Source organism: Cyclopterus lumpus, chromosome 16 (genome assembly GCF_009769545.1).
Source record: "Cyclopterus lumpus isolate fCycLum1 chromosome 16, fCycLum1.pri, whole genome shotgun sequence".
Taxonomy (NCBI): Eukaryota; Metazoa; Chordata; class Actinopteri; order Perciformes; family Cyclopteridae; genus Cyclopterus; species Cyclopterus lumpus.
The window spans coordinates 11,835,886-11,850,854 of NC_046981.1; the positions used below are offsets into that span (position 1 = coordinate 11,835,886).

A 14,969-nucleotide genomic window follows, 5' to 3' on the forward strand; every position below is an offset into this window, starting at 1 on the left:
GGGTGTCATTTTTGTACACCTGATGTCGACTGCCTGATCTTAAACTCCTCCCACAGACTTTACTCCAACCTTGACAGTATCTCCCTTCATGTTACTGAACCTCCAGCGCTCTGCGTCCGGAGTTGTGTGTGCAGTCCATCATTCACTGTCACTTTGACATGATATCATCCCTCCTCTTCACTGCTGCCTCCTCTTCCTCTCTCTCTGCTCTCTTTCTATCTCGCCTCAATCTCTCATACTCCCCCACCTCCCTCTCTATCTTTCTTTCTGGCTCATGCCCTGAGGTCAGAGTGTGCTGTAGACTATTGATATCGTTACTAAAAATATAGAATTCCTCCACGAGCCAGCTAAAAATAGACTAAGGGACATGGACCACAGGAGACATGGGGGGGGGAGGCAGTGTCAGTATAGTCATAATGTAAGGTGAAATTAAAAATGATCTAAAAGATCTTGAATGAACCACAGCTCCTGTTCCACTTATATTTGACACTAAATGCTGTCAATCTGCACGATTCTGTAAATTGGATTTAAGTTTGCATATAGAAATAAAATTGAATGTTGCTTTATTGACATGAACATAACGAGGCACAGTACTGCCAAAGCCTGTCGTATTTGAATTACAATGTAATTAAAATAATAATTCTGTGATGTAATATATATATATATATATATATATATATATATATATATATAAATGTAAGAAAACGGAAACATACTAAATTAACACTTTTGCACCTTGTAAGAGGTTTGTGCAATTTTGTCTATGACAGATGAATGATAATAAGACAACATTGCAAAGGTAAACAAATCATAAACCCAATACAATTGATTGTTCTATTGGTTTTACTGTAACATAATGCAACATTATACAACTACGTTCCTGTATAGCAGCCTAATGGAAGAAACAAACAGAAACAAATCACCCCAAGACAGAATATAAACGATAGGATGAGAAATGGTAGTTTAACATGACCCTCCTCTCTCTCTCTCTCTCTCTCTCTCTCCCTCTCTCTCCCTCTCTCACTCACTCACTCACTCACTATCTCACTCACTAGTTCACCCTCTCTCTCTCTCTCCAACACTTCTCTCCCTCCTGCTCCCGCTATGACTCTTTAGTAGCCAAAGTAGCTGAACCGATCCACCGCAGTGCCTGGGACCGATTGGGTGGAAGACAGAGAGGCATTTGGAGGATGGGTAAAGGGGCTTAAGCGAAAACACATCAAAGAGAGAGAGACCAAAATCCACAAAACCTCCCCGGTGTGAGGTTTCTTGGCTCCTGACGTGTGCGCACGACTCTCGTGGCAGGGTGAGTATTTTTCTCCCCTTGTTATAAATAACTACAGTTGTGTGTTCCTTGGCTGTAATTGTGATGATGATGATGACGCCTTTTTTTTTCTTTCTTAACCTGACTCAGTCATTTGAAATGTATACGTGTCTATATTATTGTGTGTGATGACAGCAGCTGTAAAAAAAAAAAAAGAAAAAAAAAAAAAGAAGAAGAAAAAACGCAGCATTCATAACGCGTCCTCGCGTCGCGTGAGCGTAAAAAGACACATCTTCTTTTGAGACATCACAGTCGGGCTACATGTCACCTGGAAGCCGAGTCGTTCTGCAGCTCCTCATTTGGTTTCACCAATTGTGTGTGCGAGTCGCTCACATGTTCCCTGCTCTGTGTTTATCATCTCCAAACTCCGCGTGTGAGTGTGTGTGACAGTAGGGGGGGGGGGGGGGGGGGGGGGGGGGGGGGGGGGTCTAAACAATCTGATGCGCACATCGCTGCCCCGGTCAGCCCCGTGCCGGGATACGGATCCCGCTTCACATGCATGTAGTTTTCAGAAGATCTGATGCTCAACTCTCTGCTCGGCGCCGTGAAAATGGTGCGATTTTCGCCAGAGTGTGGCATGCGCAGCAGAAATGCTCCGATGGCTCCTGAGCAAACCCACCCATTGAGTCACGATGTCCACGACCACTCGTTATGAAGTCATTTATTTTCCGACTGAGTGACTCCATCCTCGGCGGATTGTTTTTGAGACGCTGCACAGTCACGGTTGGTTAATTTAGCACAGGTGTGGGCGCATGCCCGTCTTGCGCGTCCTTGTTGGGTACTCCTTCCATTTTTTTGGGCCAAGGTCTTTCCCTGTGCTAACCTATATATTTGCTACATGTTCTCCTGCTGTTCCTGCCCTTAAGGACTCTCACCCAACATAGTTTGGTCCTCCTCTCTCTGCTGCTTTCTTCTCTTCAGCACGTCTCTGTATCTTTTCCTCTTGCCCATCACTCCCTCTTTCTCTTGGTGTCTTTCTTTCCTGTGAGGCTTAGAGGTGATGTCAGTCTGTAGATTGTGACAGATTGGAGAGAATTAAACCTTTTGTCCCCCTTGTGGCTCCTATCTAACCAATTCAATTGGCTCATTACTTTCGGGGTGAGGGAGCTGAGGGGCCTGTCTCAGAGCACTAAAATGGGATTGTTATCACAGATCTAACAGCAAATCTTTTTCCGTTCAATCTTAAGTCTACAATGGTTATTTCTCCATAAGCTGCACAGCCCTTTAGATGATTGTATTGGGGGGGGGGGGGGGGGGGGGGGGGATGTGGTCTCAATACATGACTTACATGAGGTGTTATTTGTGTCCAAATTCATTATGAACCAGCAATATGTAGTTCCTGTGCTTTCTGTTTGACGGTGCAGTCTCTGAGAGATGATGGTGCTGTCCGTGGTGCTGAACAAGTCTGGAAGAGCCACTCGGGCACATCCACTCATTTCTGCTGGGTTGCAACTCCAATTGATTCTCACTCATTCCTGACCACTCCCCCCCTCCCCTCTGAGTCTCACTGGCTCAAACTCTTGTTCAACAGTCAAATGTCAGCAGCAGCGGTGGCCACTTGTCGTATGATTCACAACCTCTGATTAAAGCAGAACAAATAAGGAAATGAATAAGCCTTGGTGTGAAACTTAGGAATTCATTAAAATCTTCAGTTGTACCCTCACATGGATTCATCCTGTCAGTTGTAAATCGTATACCTTTGCTTTTGATAGCCCTGATTTTCTATATATTTAATCCGTCCTGTTTGTGCAACTGGATTTGTAGTGGTTGGTCATCCTTTTCCCCCTCAAATCTGTCCGTACCATTAGTAACTCACTCTGCGCTTCTCTCAGCCTCAACATGCCCAAACGTGTCATTCCTCACAGGATTTCTCTGCTGCGTATACTCTTTACCACCAGCCAGCTCTGTTCTTAACAAAAGAAGCTCTATTCATCCCCGCTGCTGCATAGACACTGAAGCAACTTCTATAGTGGTCACGTCTCACACAATGGTTGTCCAGATAAGATGAGGCCAAGCTTAATCTTGAAGAGTTTATTCCCCAGCAGAATGACTGTATCTTTTATAAGACTCAAAGGCGTGTCATACAAAGAAAGACCAGAAGAAGAATAAAGTGGTTCTCATATTAAGTCATTAATTTGGCATTCCTTTTCTGTGGTCAAAGTGCTCTTCATGCCTGATGATTGGTCAATGTTTAATTAATTAGTCGGCCTAAACATGATGTATTTTTACCATACATTTGTTTGCAAATGGTTCTCTCCACAGGACAGTGAGTGACACGTGTCTGTTAGACTAAATGTTATGTATGTAATAATACACAGCTGTGGATTTACAGAGAGTGATTCAAGAAACTACAAAAAAGCAATCTGGTCATCTGCAGCAATGTGAACATTTTGTATTAATGACAATCAAATAGACAGAGGGCCACATGGATGCAAATAACAGCTCAGCACAACAGTGATATGCGGAGGAACAGCTCAAACACACATCCTTTCAAACCTTGAAGCAGCAGCTGTGTTTCATCAGCAGAAGAACATGCCTGATTTCACTCCTGTCAGCTACTGTGAGAACAAGAGGGTGAAGCTGGAGTAGTTACAAACTGGACAAGAGAGGAGTGAAAAAACATTTCCTGTTACAACAAATATGAATTATTCTTTGACAGTAAGGGTCAGACGTTGGTGTTAAAGCTCCATTCTGCCTCTTGTCCACATCTCAGGCTGCAAACAGCACAGTGTTGTGTAATGATGTCGGTAAAGTTGTCTGAGTACACATTTTAGTGTGTTTCTGTACCTAGTTGCAGAGCAGGTGAAATGCTTCCATAATGTGGCTCTTCCAGACAGTTAATATGATGTCACATTTCCTTTAAAGTCACTTAAGTGGACTTTAATGGTCTGTGAGCTACAGTGTGATACTTGAGAACTAAAGGTGGTCCTATAGTTTTAGCTAGTAGTGTCTAGTAATAAGATAAATTGAAAGAAAACTATTCAAACATATAAAATATAGTGTATGTCTCAGAGATAATACAAACTGTAAAAAAAAGTCCAAAAATAATCAAAACAAGAGCTAATCTAACTGCTTAAAAAGGGGGTCAGCTGCATAACAGTAATGATCCTCATGATAAGTAAGCAACATGAGGGTGATTACAGTAAACACCAGCCCCGCTCTCATGCATGCGTTCTCCATTAGTTGTCAAGCTGATGATACTGAACCACACTCCAAATTAAGCAGAGGATTTTGGCTGAACAATCACACACACACACACACACACACACACACACACACACACACACGCGCGCACAGAAACCCGCAAATGCATACAGACAGCATGCTCAATGGAGTTGCAGTGAAGTCTTTCCCAGTCAACCAGAACTAAGTCACAGAAAGACCATGTGTGAGTCACACAGGACCTCTCCTGATCTGTGTGTGCGTGCGTGTGTTTACTATCCGTTTTTTAAAAGTCCTCTCCTGAGTTCAGCGGTTCATCGTGAAGTCATCATCTGTTGCATTGGCTCCTCTCTGACCTTTAACAGGATTGGTTGCCACCGAATGTGTCACTAACTCATCTTTAGCAATAACGGAGCGAGACAGGAAGATAGCCGGTAGCTCTTTGGATGTGTGCTCGTCAAACGTCTGTCTCAGTGTTTCCCCCGTTCTTAATGACCTTCCGCCATGCCCCCATGCAAATGCACCTACATGACTGTCTCCACAGTTTTGACGTGTAATTCCTCCTCTCCTCTAACACCTTTCCCTCCCCTCGTTCCACCCTCCAGATGAGTTCGTGCAGCAGCCGTGCGCTGACCATCCTGTCTACAGTGTTCGGAGCCTGCGGTCTGCTTCTAGTGGGGGTGGCCGTGTCCACGGACTACTGGCTGATCATGGTGGAGGGCATCATCCTGCAGCAGAACCAGAGCATGGAGGTGAAGATGGCGCTGCATTCAGGCCTCTGGAGAGTTTGCTTCGTGGCTGGTAGGAAGATGCAACAACATATTCACTGTAGAAGACAGATACATGTGTGCACACACACACACACACACACACACCCACACACACACAACCATCCAAACAATACTGCTACGTGCGTGTGCATATGTCCACATCATCTCAGTGACAAACACACAGAAACAGAAAAAGCCGCCGAGTGAGAGAGCAGCAAGGGGAGAAAAGAGAGAAGGCGAGCTTCTGGCCTCGAGAATCATAGCTGTCACAAAACATGATCGTTACCTGTGAGCAGGACTTACAGAGACACAGAGAGGTTTCGTTCTCCTTTTTGGGGGGGTTTAGTTTACTTTCCTCATGTTCCTCTTTGTTTGTGTGTGTGTGTGTTTCCTCTCAGGAGCAGAAAACGGGAGATGTGTTGCATCGGAGTACTTCACTGAACCCGATATCGAGATCACCACTGAAAACACTGCAAATATCCTCAGTGAGTAAAACATACAGCAGCTCAGTGACGTTACACAGTGAGAGGAACTGCAGAGTCCCCCTGCTGAGTGGTCGTGGGTACTGACATTTTAACACAATATTAGAATTGCAACGATTAGTGGATCGATTTTTTTATTTTAATTTTAAACTCGATTAAAGTAAAACAGACACAATTATCTTGTTGCAGCCAACTGTGAGAATATGCTTTTTTCTGTTTGTTTTTATTTATCACAGTTAACTGATTATCTTTTGGACTGTCGGTCAGACAAAATAAGATATTTAAAAACTTGGACTCAACAATCGTTAGTTGCAGCTTTTGTTCTCTAACAGAAAATCAGATGAACTACATTGAAGTGATTTTAAAAGGATCATCCTCATAAGCAAAGATACTGTTTTTAACCCATTTACTGGATTAAATTAAACTAAAATTGAATTTTGTATTAGTATTATTTCTAAAATATATTCAACTGTTATAATACATTCAAATGTAACACAAAGAGTATTCATTAGTTCATTACCGGCAACATTTTCTCATTGCTGTTTTAGATAGTACTGAATGATGGAATAGTAACTGAAAAGTTTCTCTGTAATCTTACAGATTTACAACACATGTAGAAGCGTTTTACATCAAAACTCTGTTCCCCATAGTCCTAAAGCAAGTAGACACTTACATGTTATTTCTGTATTTGTCCATACGAGTAGTGAAAAGCAGACCAAAGGAATGCTGTTTCCAATCTCCCTATTTTAGTAATGAATGTCATTGGCATCTCCACTTCAACTGAGCACACTTAAATCCTTGATTTGACCACCTATGATTGTCCTTAACTATACTTCATAGCTCCAGAGACATTATCATTCACCTCTCCCAGCAGTTTAAGGGCACAGTGTTTTAACCCGGTGACCTCTGCTCCCTACAGAGATGGTGCGCACAGCGACGCCCTTCCCGATGGTGTCGCTGCTTTTCGTCTTCACGGCCTTCGTCATCAGTAACATCGGACACATCCGGCCTCAGCGCACCATCCTGGCCTTTGTGTCCGGCATCTTCTTCATCCTCTCAGGTGGGAACCATTACTCATGTCCGCCGTCACCACATCCTCCACTCTGTGATTGATTACAGCAGCCCGGTGTGTCCCGTGTCACACACACACACGGGGCACACACTCCATCACGGCTCTATTTATAGTGCATGATGCAGATGAGTCGGCTGTCATCAGAAAAGGTGACTAGATCAATTTCCGGCTCTTCCTACTTTGGAATTAAACAGGCTTAATGAGATAAATTATGAATTTTTGGATTACGCTCGAGGCTTGTCAAAATTCTGAACAGACATGCGCTATTGCCACAGTACCATGAGCGGGTCTTTCATCTTCATTTTCTGCATTAGTGTAATTAACCTTGTTGAACAGCAGGTGGCTCTAATGCTCCCGCTTCTGGTCCTCTGTGTGTTGAGACTGCCAGGTGCCAAGTGGGAGCTTGTGTTCTCTAAAGGCTGTTTCACTTGACATGTGTGAGAAGGAAGCAGAGCTCAGAGGAGCATCGCACGGTAGCTGCGGCAACAGCTCCCGACTTGCTGATAAAGGGTGTAGCAGAATAATAGGTTTTATGTAACCGGGGTTATGTAATGTTTATAGCCTGTGCTGGAAGTGTCACAGTGTTATTTTATAATAGGGTGATATTAAGGGGCACGTGTAGGAAATGGCTTTTCAGTGGTTAGATATTCTGCTGCACTGAGCCTCTCTCTCTCTCTCTAAACTCATCCTGCCTTCCCGACTCACCCCTCCTCCATTAGCCTCCCCCCTTCTCTCATTCACCCAGCTTCTCCTTTTTCATAGCTTTTTCTGTCCCCCCCACCCCCCCTCTCTCAGTTGCTCTCCTTTCTCTCAGATCCTACTTACTCGTCCATTCAGTGTACATTCCCTCAGATGTCTTAGTCACTGTGGATGTTGTGGTGTTTGTGGACGGCTGAGTGACGTGAGCCCTTTCTGCTGCATCACTGAAATGGTGTTTGGTAAATATTGTAGTTTGAGTCAGTCGTGTTTTGATTGATAGAACAGAATTCAGATGCCACAGCTGTTCAACGCGCTTAGAAGTTGATATTTCTCTCTTAACCCAGAGACAAACTTGCATATGCATTTGTACTTGTAGACACGTGATCTTTTTTCTTCTTCCTTTCTTTCCTTCATCTACTAAGTGTGAAGGTGCACATCCATGTTGTTACTTATGTAGATAAAGACGTGCTTCCACTGCACGATTGACAGCAGCATGGTTTCTGCATTTTCTGTCGTTTTCAATTTAAATTGACAACACAGCCTCTTAAACTCAACGTTTTACTGTGAAGGACATAACTGCCTGACAGCCGGGTGGTACATTTAAATTTAGCAAGGAAGGCTAAAAATACTCATTTTGCTGCTTACAGCATGCAGCTTTCTTTGAATATTGATTCTTCAATGTTGGCCATATGTTGTTTCTCATGCATTTAACATTTCTAAGAGTGTTCTTGCAGGAAGGGGTTTTAATGTTGTATATGTTGCTTCTGGCTAAAAAGGGCAATTGAAAGCTTATTCTGGTTTTCCATACGATGATTAGAGTCCTGTAACACACTGTACGTTTACAGTGTTTACGTTCTTTCGGTGTTTATCTCTCTCTCTCTTTTTAAACATTTCTTAAATGGGATTTTCAAAAAGGGCCAAATTCTAAATGTACGAGTTCAGTCAGTAATCAAAATATGACATTGCAAGATTACAATTAAATTAAAGGTACTTTGTTCTCAGGGTGAGTAAAGGAAATAAAATGATTTAGTTGAAATGGAAATCTGCAGGCAACCCAGTTTTTTAACAATTAACCATGACCACAGTCTTTTTCAGCCTAATTAGAAGTGCTTATGTTACCTAAACCACACACTAAAACGGTACCACTTCCTACACGATTTTTAGTCAGGAATTAGCAGAACAAATTACTACTGCAGGAGGTAGGAAGTTAAGTCGCTTACAATGTCCTTACCAATAAGCATAAGCAGACATAGGAAACAACAAGAAGACAAACCAATCAAAAGGTCTAACTTAACTTTGTAATATATATTTTTTATGTTTCCCATTAATAATAATTACATTGTTTTGTTTCTATGAGGCATTTATCTCTCAAAGTCATTGATCTTTATCTCTTTATCTGTCATTGTGATACATACACACACACTCAGGTCTCTCCGTCATCTGTTTTTTAATGTTAGCATTTTGGAGGCTAATTGCTTGGTCTGGTAACTCCACATCCCATCGCTCTCTCGCTCTCTCGCCCTCTCGCTCTCTCTGTTTCCTCGACCCTCGCCACACTGGTTGCAGCTGTCTGGATGGCCATATAATGACCTCCTCGCTCTCTCTTGTATCTGACTCTCTGACTCGCTGTCGTTGTTAATGTGCCGTGTGCAGGCCTCAGTCTGGTGGTCGGCCTGGTGCTCTACATCTCCAGCATTAATGACGAGGTGATGAACCGACCCAGGGAGCCCGAGCAGTTCTTCAACTACCATTATGGCTGGTCCTTCGCCTTCGCTGCCTCTTCCTTCTTACTCAAAGAGGTCGGTCTAAGCTCAGTGTGTGTGTGTGTGTCTGTGTGTTTGTGTTGTTGTTCGTGGCAAGCTATATGGGAAAGAGAGTGAGAGAGTGTGTGTCTGTTCGCATTCATATGTTACACGCAAAGAGTGTTATATGAGTGTGTAAGAAAGTGAGATGATGATAATTCTGTAGACATGGTGAGGCATCAATGGTTTGTGTGTGTGCTCATGTGTGCATACATGCATGGAGAGGTATCATGTGAATCATCTGCCCCCCCCCCCCCCCCCCCCCCCCCCCCCCCCACCCCACACACATACACACACACACACACACACTCTCCTTCTGCCTCTTTCCCATCATCACTAGCAGCACTGCTCTTAATGTGTTGCAGTGGACACTAACCTCCTCCCCTCTTCTCTCCTCTCCTTTCTCCCCATCTGTTCTCCACACTCATATCTCCTCCTTTCGCCTTTCTTTCCCTTTCAATCTGTTATATATGAGCTAAAGTGTTCTCTTATCTTTCTAAATCAAAGCACATATTTTCAGCCCTTTATTTCCTACATTCCTGTTCACACCTCTGGCCTATCAGTCACTTTTAATCTCATATTCCTCGCCATCACTTGTTACTACTTCTTTGAAAGTGTATTTTTCTCTGAACTCACTGTGGCATCTTATCACCCCCTTATCTCTTACTGCTTCCTTTCTCACGCGCTGTCTCAGGGGGCCGGGGTGATGTCAGTCTATCTGTTTATGAAGCGCTACGCCGAGGAGGAGATGTACCGCCCCCACCCTGCACTCTACCGCCCCCGTCTGTCCGAGAGTAGCGACTACAGCGGGCAGTTCCTCCACCCTGAAGCATCCTGGCCTCCGCCAAAGCGAGGCCGCAGCACCTCCGAAGCCTCCAGCGACATCTCCATTCAGCTCAACCAGGCACCCCCGGTGCCCCCCAAAAACAGCCTCCAAGGGCAGGGCAGCCCGCCTTCTGGGTCTTCTTCCGCAGGGAGCTACCAAATGCCCCCGCAGTCTGCTGGCTACCCCTCCACACACACCCTCACCAGGTCGCACGCCTCACATCCCCAAGGCCAAGCTCTTCCCATGGCCATGCCTCCGTCGCCCGTCCCTCCCCCCCACTATCACACTCACATGCACATGAGCGCCTCCCCCTGTTAGGAAGAGGGAGCATTAGGGAGGCAAGGAGAGACACTTGCTCCTCATAATCACGTACACTGTACATTTAGATGTGGATGAGAGTAAATGCTGAATTTGGAGCACAGATCATGTGAGATTAAGTGGAGAGAGAGGTGATCAGACATAATAAAATGTAGCGTGGGAACAATAATGAACCAAGGACAAAGGAGGTGTTGGAGATTTAACAGGATTGTGGAGGTATGCCAGAAAGTGCTATGGGCGAAGAAAAAAACAAAACAAGAGAAGATTGGAAAAGAAAAAGAAGAATTTCAGTTTTTCATGATGGAACGAGGTAAAAAAAGTGATTCCTAGACAGACTTTAGAGGTTAGGTTTAGTGACAGAGGAGATATAGGGGAGGGAGAGGGAGGCAGGGAGAGCGAGGGGCTGCGGTATAATACGAAGATACTGCAGTGCTGCAGGAAATGTGTATGCATTTGGAAATGTGCAATGCAAAACACTGATCACAAAGACTGAGGATGCACATAGTTTTATACATACATGATTCATAACAATACACAGACTACATACCCTTTTACCGAAAGGTAAATATGGTTAAATATATTCTTGTCTTCTCTGAATTTCTTACATCATCAATCCAGTTTCAGAACTCACAATGTCAACGTATTATTATTGTTATAACTATTATTATTAATAATGAAAGTATTAGGTAACAATAGAGTAGTTCTGAAATAAGAACACTGTATGTGAATGCTGTTAATCTTTGTAAAAAAAAAAAAAAAAAAAAAACTGACAGAAGTGGACTATGTTCTGAAATATCATCAGGAGAAATCTACTTTATGTTTTACATATTCGATTAAGATACCAATTTCTAAATTTATTGTACATACAATTGCACATGAGGACTTCTATATAGCTGTTGTTAGATTATGAATGAAGCTTTGGCACAAGTCACATTAAGAAAATGTCTGACTCATTCAGCTTTGGATGAAGACTGCAACAAGCACCACAACCAACGACGCAGACGCAGCGACGGTTAGAAGGAGGACCCGCCCGACACGGATGTGGCGGTCTGATGCCCTCTTCTGGCCACTGTTCAGCACTGACCCTGGATCAGATCCGAGCCCAGGTCACTACTTTTTCATGCACTCTTCGTTCTTCACGGACCTGCACTGTGTGTCAGTTGATGGTGCAGCACAGATGAGTTGGACGGGTGCAACAAGACATGCCATTTTGAACTGCACACGGAGCACGATTTATGCTTTAACGACTGGTTAGAAGTATTTTTTTAAAGCTTCAATGCTGTTTATATATCTGAAAAACTCACAGATGGAAGCATTGATAACATTTGCACTTAATGCTCAAAGGACAATACCACTGTTTACGAAACGCAAGTCCTCAGGACATGGACAAAGTATAGGCCGTTCTTTAATTCCAATATTTCCGGTTCCCATTTGTGTTGGTACATTGTGCCAAAGTATCTGAAAATGTATGTTTAAATGAAAACGTGATATTGAGCTCTCTATTTTCATCATCGCCTAATCTACTTATTAATCTAGATTCATTGTTTTGTAGAAAATAGTGAAGAAGTGTAATGGCCCAAAGCTCAACGCTATTTATTTAATTAGTTTGTTTTATTCAACCAATAGTCCAAAACCAAACGCTTTCTCCATTTATGCAGAAACGCATACAATCTTCCAGCATATGTTTGGCATTTTGCTTTGAAAAGGAATACAATTATTGATCTATTTTCTTTTTTTTTTATGGACTAATTGATGAGTCACTCTTTTAACATCACATTGTAGGCATGTATGACATTGTGGGATATTTTAGCTTACTTTATCATGCACTTGTCATGTTGTGCTTCATTTTGAGGTAAGTTATATATTTTCAGATGCTTTAGAACTGTAATGTTCAGATCAAGGTGCTCTTAAATACTGTACAGTATCTCAACAATGCAGAGTCGTATAATCTTGGGCAGACGAGCAGGACCTGCGTATCAAAAACAGTAGAACAGTTGATTTAGTTTGTTTGTTTTTAAGGCACATCATGCACAGGGACACATCGATACGATACATCTCTGTAATGAGAATAAAACCATTGTGGCATTGTGTAATGGCTGGTTTTCATTATCACTGTGATGCTGGAGAGAGGGAAACACACTGATATCCTACAGAGGATTGGTGCAATTTCACACATACGGGGGAGAATATAAAGTGAGATCGTGGAGATATCATCATATTTCCACCCTCTGCAGGGTTTGGTTGCTCAAGCACGTGGTTCTTCATCCCGGCTCTTTGTTTTTGCATTGGCACAAGTTAGTATAGGTGAAGCCCAGTGTCACTGTGACCTTCTGTTGTTGGTTCTGCTTTTACGGTTAGGGGTTAAGTGCCTTGCTCAAGGGCAACTCAGCAGTAGCTGTTGAAGAAGATCTAGATGTTTCCAACCAATAGGTATCTAAACCTTCCGGTTTAAATCCACATTTGTAACCTTTTGACTACTGATGACCCCATCATGACCTTTGTGACTGTGGACAGCTGTTCGGTTTCTTCCTTTGCATCACATTTTTATTCATAGAACCATTCGATAATCATTCGCTGCCTCTTAAACTGCGGCAGTTCTTTCCCTTTTCATCTCTGTACCTCTTTGTTTTTCCCTCTCTACTACCCCCAGCTTTTTGCTTTGCCTCTACATGATTACATAAAAGGGTGTAGCTGTGCTTGCTTCTGCATAAAGCGTGGACTTCTTGCACATGACCATCTTTGTTAAGAAAAAAATGGGTAAAACAAATACTGTTCAATGCTTCAATGCAACTGATGCTGTATAATCTTGAGTTACATAATTCGATAGCAGTTGTAATTAAGATTCCTGTTGAAAGTGACACTCGCTTTCCCCTAAACATGAATAAAACATAAACATGGGTTCATTTCAACCTGTTCACCCGCTCTGGTTTTCTGCTTCTGAATTGATATCTTTCTATTTTTCTTCTTTTTTTAAAACATAAACATAATAATAATTATAATAAGGACAGAACTGAAAGATACGCCCTCATTTTTATGTGAATCGTAGCGCTCATGCACTTATAATGAGAAGGTGAAGAGTGTTTTCCTGGCTGGTCTGTGTGATGGAGGGAACTATTGTAAGTGAATGCACACTGCACTGCGGTGAACCACTGATGTTAACCAGGCTCCCTCCTCAGTCACGGCAAGCCACCACAGCCTGAAGGCAACAATTGATCAGTGCTGTATGTGTGTATGCGTTTGTGTGTGACTGGCTGTGTTTGTTGGCATGAACGTTTATAATTGTTTATCATAACCCGCCTGAGATGAAAGAAATAGCATTACAAAATATCTGAATGAATGTAGTACAAAGTAAGTTAACTTAAAGGGAAGTAAAACACCAATTCAAATCTGGTTTGTCGTACACAAATATGTTGTCATACAATTAAAATAAATACTTTTGTAAACTAATAATGCAGTGTGTTGTTTCTGGTCAATGGATTACAAACTGAAATCTAGAACTCAATATTTCTATCAGAAAACAATCCAGAACGACATAGAATTTGAAAGCAAGACACCAAATCTGCAAATAGGAAATAATAATGTGTGACTGTGCTCGTGTGTGTGTAAGAAAAAGCAAGTCAGAGAAAGAGGTGTTATATTAGGAAGTCAAACATCAAACATCCACAGGTCAATAAAGCTAAAACGCGTGAGCACTCTGCTGTCTGTCTGACTGAGAGGTGTGTGTGTGTGTGGGTGTGTGTGTGTGTGTGTGTTTACGTGCGTGCGTGTGTATGTGTGTGTGTGCGTGTGTGTGTGCGTGTGTGAGTGTGTGTGTGTGTGTGTGTGTGTGTGTGCGTGCGTGTGTGCGTGCGTGTGTGTGTATGTGTGTGTGTGTGTGTGTGTGTGTGTGTGTGTGTGCGTGTGTGTGTGTGTGTGTAGGCATGTGTATGTCTCTCCTGATGAATAAAGCCTGACTGCTGGCTAAACAATTGAGATTCAATTGTGACTTGTGGTTGCTATGTGGCCACTTTTCTGTAATAGTGTGTGTGTTAGTGTGTGTTGGCGTGTGTTAGCTTCTTTGTTTGTCTGCGTATGCGTTGTGTTTGACTTAATGTGTGTGGCAGTGTGGGTTGAGTGGATCTCTCTTTTCACCATCACCATTACTGCATGAAAGACCTGTCACTCTGTATTAGCTCTCTCCAGCTCTCCCTCTCTGTGTATGTGTGCGTCTGTCTGTGTGTGTGTGTGTGTGTGTGTGTGTGTGTGTGTGTGAGAGAGAGAGAGAGAAAGAGAAGAGAGCAAGAGAGAGAGAGAGAGAGAGAGAGAGAGAGAGAGAGAAAGAGAAGAGAGCAAGAGAGAGAGAGAGAGAGAGAGAGAGGAGAGAGAGGTGAACTGGGTAGCAAAGCCATTTTAAAGCTATTGAAGGTCATTGTCCGCTCAGTTTTGTCTACTGCTTTGCGACCAGTAGCTTCAGCTGCAGATCCATGTTTATAGATCTGTGCATGACACAATTTAGTCTATATTACAAACAGATA

The 14,969-nt window shown here is 42.9% G+C and overlaps 1 protein-coding gene across 2 annotated transcripts; it reads left to right on the forward strand.

Annotated features, from left to right (window-relative positions):
* The first annotated feature begins 1,053 nt into the window (after positions 1–1,053).
* Positions 1,054–12,546, forward strand: cacng7b (calcium channel, voltage-dependent, gamma subunit 7b). 2 transcript variants are annotated; one of them, XM_034554029.1, is made up of 6 exons: positions 1,054–1,306; positions 5,092–5,287; positions 5,655–5,741; positions 6,658–6,798; positions 9,163–9,308; positions 10,006–12,546. In XM_034554029.1, exons 2-6 carry the CDS (start codon positions 5,092–5,094, stop codon positions 10,453–10,455), a joined length of 1,020 nt encoding a protein of 339 aa, XP_034409920.1. In that variant the 5' UTR covers positions 1,054–1,306; the 3' UTR covers positions 10,456–12,546. The 2 variants fall into 2 exon arrangements, with proteins under 2 accessions (XP_034409920.1, XP_034409921.1); XM_034554030.1 differs by lacking the exon at positions 1,054–1,306 and having other exon boundaries at positions 10,006–10,237; positions 10,397–10,455.
* The last annotated feature ends 2,423 nt before the right edge of the window (positions 12,547–14,969 follow it).

Bases quoted from the DNA above. Each gene is read 5' to 3' on its own strand.
- cacng7b (XM_034554029.1), top strand. From the start codon at position 5,092: ATGAGTTCGTGCAGCAGCCGTGCGCTGACCATCCTGTCTACAGTGTTC. The intron at 5,742-6,657 runs GTGAGTAAAACA...TGCTCCCTACAG, and splicing joins AAACACTGCAAATATCCTCA to AGATGGTGCGCACAGCGACG. The intron at 6,799-9,162 runs GTGGGAACCATT...TGCCGTGTGCAG, and splicing joins CATCTTCTTCATCCTCTCAG to GCCTCAGTCTGGTGGTCGGC.